This window comes from Euphorbia lathyris, chromosome 6, assembly GCF_963576675.1.
Source record: "Euphorbia lathyris chromosome 6, ddEupLath1.1, whole genome shotgun sequence".
NCBI lineage: Eukaryota > Viridiplantae > Streptophyta > Magnoliopsida > Malpighiales > Euphorbiaceae > Euphorbia > Euphorbia lathyris.
The window spans coordinates 77,799,480-77,805,903 of record NC_088915.1 but is presented as its reverse complement, the minus strand read 5'-3'; the positions used below and the strand labels follow the sequence as shown (position 1 = coordinate 77,805,903).

Sequence of the window (6,424 nt, the reverse complement as noted above, 5' to 3'; positions counted from 1 at the left end):
TTAAAAGATAAAAATTGATTTTGATTGTCATTAAAATTTCTATGTATTTTAAAATGCAGTGTTTTGTTTTAAAAAAATTAAACCCCATATTTTTATTTACAAAATTTTAAAATACATGCCCTTAATTATATAATATTCCAAAAATATATATAATTGTCTATTAATTACGTTTACAATTTAAACTTTAATAGAGCACCACTGTCGTCTTGTGGCTGTAGTTTAGTGGTAAGAATTCCACGTTGTGGCCGTGGAGACCTGGGCTCGAATTCCAGCAGCCACAATTATTTTTTAATTTTGTCTAGCTTTGTTTAATTTTCAGACCTGGGTTCGAAACCCCTGCAGCCCCAAATTATACCTTTTTTTTTTTTGTCTAACTTTGTACAATTTCAATGGGTAAATTACACCAATAGCCATTGAATTTTACTCATTTTAACATTATGGCCACTGAACTTCAATTCTTAACAGTATATATCCATTGAACTTTATTCTTTTTAACATCGGTGGTCATTACTCAAATTGACCGGTAATGACCTCAAAATGAAAATATTCAAGAATTAAAGTTATTCAAGACGACATTTACCATGAAACCATATTTTTTATTTTCCAAAATCACCTTTTTTGGAGCTTTCTCTCTCTACGAATTCACACCCTCTCTCTTAACCAAAAAACAGCCAAATGACCTCAAAACGAAAATTTTCAAGAATTAAAGGTCCTTAAAATATCATTAACTTTTCGAATTTTTTATTTTGAGGCCATCAACGGTCGTTTTGAGACGTTGAGTGGCCACCGGTGTTAAAAAGTGTAATGTTCAATGGCCATACTGTTAAGAATTGAAGCTCAGTGACCACAATATTAAATGAGTAAAGTTCAGTGGCTATGGGTGTAATTTACCCCAATTTCACTACATGAAAATGAGCAATGTAATGGATTCTTTAATGAAATTTCATAAGAAAAAATTACCCTTCTTTTTATTTTTAATGGTATATTGCTTAACAACATATCACAATAACATAATAATATACACTTTCATATTAAAAAAAATATATAGTTAAATAGGTTTTAGTGTTTTATTATCCCATTCAAACTAATTATTTAAGGATTTGAATTAGGGGTGAAAAAAATCCGAAAAACCAAAAAATCAAACTGAAACCGAATAAAAAATAAAGTTAACCGAAACCGATGGACTAGTGTAAGATTAACAGACTTTGTAATAATCCAATGGCCCAATTTGACTTGGGACAGCAAAGAAGCTTTGAGACCGCTATGGGCTCCAATGTAGTGATATTTACAAATAATGGGCCAATACAACTATAAATTTTAGGGTTTTTTAGATGAAATTGGTAAATATAATAATATTTATTGGGTAATCAATATTGGTATTTCAATTAGTAATATATTAAAAATATGAATCTTTATTTAAATGTTAAATTCTTTAACGGAACGTTTGGTATTCTATTGGGATATGGATAAGGATAAAGGTTGGGATAGTGACAAGGATAAATGGTTGGGATAAGGATAAAAATATGATAATCGAGAATTATTATTCAACGTTTGCTACGTGGGATAGGGCAGGGCCGGCCCTGGGCATAGGCCCGGAGTGCGACCGCCTAGGGTCCAAGGCTAAAAGGGCCCAAAAATTTTAATTTTATTGAATATATACTATTCTTTTAGTTATAAATTTAGTTATAATACCCATTAGGTCTAAAAATTGACCAAATAATATGACATTTTAGATTTAAAATGGGCCCGAATTTCTATTTTTAGACTTTTAAGTATAATTTTTATTATGGGTCAAATACATGAATATCATAATTAAGTACAAAATTACAACTAAGTCATATCACCAAACTTAGTTCTTAATATGTCATTATTTTCTATATATTATGATTTTACATCATAATTTAAAAATTCTAGACTCCAATTCATAAATCATAAACCCTATAAAATATATTCTAGACTTCTAATTTATAAATTCCAATCCTTAAAGTATATTAAAATTACTGATTTTACTAGTTTGACATAATTCAAAATTATGACTTGATATAGTTGTAAATTGTTTGTAAAAGATGAATTTTCTGTGTAATTTTCCCTTTTATTTATTAAGGGCTCATTATCTCTTATTTCGCTTGGGGCCCTTAAAATGTCAGAACGGGCCCTGAGATAGGGATAGAGATAAAATAATACATTTTACTATTTTAACCTTATTTAAACTACATAATATTAATTTGAGGGATAGGATGGACTTTTCCATCCTATTAAAATCGGAGGAGCTTATCTCACCTCCTTATACCACCCCCCCTCATGTGTACAGGATTTGAGGGATAAAAGTCTTATCATTCATCTGTCTCACTCTTGTATCTCCCAAACAAACACGGGATAATTTATCTCGTGTTTTTTTTATCCCTATCTCACATCCTATATCCCTTTTAACAAACACCCCGTAAGTAGTTTAGTTGGTGAAATGGCTAAAGAAATCGTTAACTGTCAAGTGTTATTAAGCTTGACATAATTCATAAATTTTTTTACAAACATTTAAATAAATTTTAAAATTTGAATTCCCCTGTAAATTCCCCCAAATTGTAAGGGGCTTAAAATGAAAAAATAAAAAGAAAATTACATCTAAAATTAATTTTTATTTTTATTTTACAGGTATAGGACTTTTTTTAATTTTATCATGTTCAGACTTTTTTTTTTGTCAAATATACAGTTATTTTGTTGGCTTTAAAAAAATCATTTGATACTAAAATTACTTTTAGTTTTTATGTATTTGACATTTTAAGATTTTTTTTTTTAAATATTGATAGTTGTAAATAGTTAGTCTAATCGTGACTAATGTGTAACTTACCTTAAAATAAATGATGAAAGACTCAATCTTTAAAACTATTAAATTTTAAGAGCTAATTTTGTTTATTAGGGAAATTTAATGTTGTTGAATTAACAATGTAATGGTTAATACTCTTTTTCAAAAAAAAAAAAAAAACAATAGTTAATACTCCTTTCAAAATAAATAAATAATGGTTGATATTCCATGTGGTTTTAAAAAAAAAATACTCCATTTCGTTTATATTAGGGCCCGTTTGTTTTACCTACTCTTTAATGTTGCTGTTTACTGTTACGGTTTGCTGTTGGAAAAAACTGATTTTCCAAAAATCAGAGATTCTCTGCTTTTATAAAAGGATGCTTTTCGAGTGTAAAATGCAAATAGGAGGTCACTAACCAAACACCTGATGTTGCTTTTCAGATATAAAAAGCAAACAAGAGGTTACTAACCAAACACCTAAAATTCTCAATTTTGAAGTAAAAATGCAAATAGGAGCATGAAAATGAGGAAACAAACACCCCCTTATTTCGTTTATATAAAGAGAGTTAAAAAAAAGTATTTTAATCTATTTTTTATAAATTTAATGCAAATCAATAATTCATAAATATGGAGTAACACAATTTATCATATTCAATATTATATACATGGATTAATTTATACAATCATATCAAACGGAAATTGAAAAACTATGTAAAATAGTTTGACAATATACATATATCTTATAGACATCCAAACAAAACTTCAATTTATATAGAAAAATTAAGAATACATAAAAAGTTGGGATTTATAAAGATGAAACGTTGTTTCTCAGAGATCCTATAAGGATAATCCATTTATTAAAAGTGATTCGTTCGAAATATCAAACAAATATTCAGTTCGATGTATCAAACAAATATATAAGCCATTATCATGCTTCCATCTTTGTTTAAGAGTTAAGACAAATGGAAGTATGCACAAAGATAATGCTAATTTTAGCACAAAACATCATAATGATAATTTTAATTATAATTCATTGTTTTATCACACACAAAAAAAAAAGTAAGTAATTACGTGACAGATCAGATTTAGCACATAATTACCAAATAAAAACCTTCAACAACCATAAATTACTCACAAAATACTATATAGTATATATTGCATCATCATTACTAGGACATCCGACCCGAATTTGTATCAGAGCCGGTCCTTTGCAAATCTTCCCCACCTTGCATAACCATACCTGCATAACCCGGAACCATACCAGGACGGGGACCTGCATTTCTAACTCCATAATAAACCTGTTGATTCATATTCATCCCTTCATGAACCCCTCTTCCACTCTGATCATATGGGTCCATTTGATTTACGGGTCTCATAGTTGCTCCACCATAAACTTGACCCATACCGGAAATTTGTTGTTGGTACCCAATTTGCATTTGACCCGTTTGAACTGGGTATTGCTGCATATATGGAGCCCGGATTTGAACTTGCTGAACCGGAACATTGCTAGGTGGTGGAACTGAACCCGCAACATAGTAAACAGGCATTTGTGGTACATGGCCCGAATAATGGGAATTGGGCATGTAATGCATGACTGGATTACCCGGGTTCGGATACCCGGTTGGTTGCGGGGCGGGTTGTTCAATTGGTTCAGAAGTGACAACTTCAACTGCATGTGGATGATACTGTTTCTGATGGGTAATCGGTTCCGGGTTTTCCAATTTGGTTTTCACAGGTGGAAGATCAGGAATGGATGGCACAGTTGCGACGGCGGATGAAGTCGAGTTATACGGCGATGAAACCACCGGCGCCGGAGAACCAGGATCGGAAGCCGATATATTATCGTGCAAATTGTGGTTGTGGCGAGGCTTCATCCTATAAGGCTCCCGATGATGTAATTGTACCTCATCGGAATTATCCAACCCGAATAGATAATCGGGAACTTCCGATACAATCGACGACGCCTCCGATCTTCCTCGCTCCAGCCGTGAACCGGCGTTAAGAGCATCGAAGAACCAGTTTTCCCGATTTGTAGAGCCATCGAGAAGCGAACTGATACTGCTAGCTCTCGAATTCGAATCCTCTCCTTTAGCAAACACAAACAACCGGAGCCTGGCGGCGCGTGGATTCAAATTCAACAAAATCCGATCGTATTCTTCAATCATATTCTCAATATCCTCATCCGTCGTTACAGAAATTAAAGCATCTAGATCTTCATTCGGTAACTGATACTTCACAGTCAAATTCGCAATTCCTGAATTGAAATTTCAAACGAGATTAACGAATTTCAAATTGTAAAATTACAGAATCCAATTCAGAGCTTCATGACTTACCGGAGAGCTTGGATAGCTTGGAGATGAAAGCAGAGTAAGTGGTGGACCGATGGACGGCGACGATTCGAGTATCACCGCCGACATATCGGAGTTGATTGTCGTGTGGACGAGGAAGAATCTTACCGTTAAAGCTGCACATGAATCGGACACGGGTGTCTTGGGAGGCATAGTGTTCGGAGCGGGGAGAGGATGCGACGGAATCGGTGGCGCCGGAATCGAGCTCCGGTGGATGAAGCGCTGCCATGGATGTGTATCGGGTTTTGTGTTATAGAGAGATATATAGAATCATTTTTTGAGTTCTCGGCTTGGAGAAGGAAGGTTTTGTTATTATATGGTGGTGAGTTTGAAGATAATAATTTCATACCATTTTTACTGTAAAAACTTGTCAGTAAAGGTTAAAGAAGACTATGAGAGAATATTTGCTAAGTGACGTGGCATTTTATGGAATTAATACCCTATGAGATTTAAATTTGATAACTTTTTATAGCATTAAATTTGATAAAAATAACTTAACATGTGATTTTTCTTATTTAGGAATATTTAGAGCATTTTCAAGAGGCTCTTAGTGAGCTCTCTAAAAAATAATATAAATAATTGACTCTTACTGATTTAAGAGTGACTAAGATATATCATCTCCAACAATACTTCTTATATTCACTTCTTATTTATTATTTTATTATTAAAATTATTCTTTATTGTTACATTACTAATAGTGTGAGGAGAGAGACACATCAATAATAAATTATTAATAAAAAATAAAGTTAGGAGACACTATGAGGTAGAGAGAGGCTTTTAGTGATTTGAGGAGCCACTAAGAGACTGTTGGAGATGAATTTTCATTCTCTCTCCTCAAATTTTAACTTAAGAGCCAACTTAACAGATTGTTGGAGATGCTCTTATAAAGTTCTATGGATTTGGAATTATGAGAAGTGTATATTTTCTTGTTCTTTTATGTTTTTAATACCTTTTATGGTTATTTTTGCTCTTTGTAGTCGTTTTAGTGCCTTTATGGTTCTTGTTAGGTTTCATTCCTTTTGTTTTTCTCGTTGTACTTGCTTGTTCATCTATTAATGATATAAGTGTTTCTATCAAAAAAAAAAAGTATTATTCCATCTGTTTCATATTACAGTACATGTCTTTTTAGATAATTGTATAGAAATTAAGGATATTGCAAAAAAGACATTGTTACCCTTATTTATTGATTCCAATATTTATTTATTCTATAATAAGTCTATTATTCTAATTAATTTCTGTAAACCTGTATTAAATACAGTAGAAAAAAGATGACTTA

At 32.0% G+C, this 6,424-nt stretch overlaps 1 protein-coding gene and 1 non-coding gene across 2 annotated transcripts; one reads left to right on the top strand and one right to left on the bottom strand.

Annotated features, from left to right (window-relative positions):
* The first annotated feature begins 208 nt into the window (after nt 1-208).
* TRNAH-GUG (transfer RNA histidin (anticodon GUG)) lies at nt 209-280 on the top strand. The gene has a single exon. It is a non-coding gene; the product is annotated as a tRNA-His (tRNA).
* Nucleotides 281-3,805: 3,525 nt separating this feature from the next.
* Nucleotides 3,806-5,454, bottom strand: LOC136232859 (RAF-like serine/threonine-protein kinase PRAF). The gene is made up of 2 exons (XM_066022303.1): nt 5,134-5,454; nt 3,806-5,054 (listed from the first exon to the last, which is right to left on the bottom strand). The coding sequence occupies exons 1-2, from the start codon at nt 5,375-5,377 to the stop codon at nt 3,970-3,972; spliced, it is 1,329 nt and encodes a 442-aa protein (XP_065878375.1). The 5' UTR covers nt 5,378-5,454; the 3' UTR covers nt 3,806-3,969.
* Nucleotides 5,455-6,424: the final 970 nt, after the last annotated feature.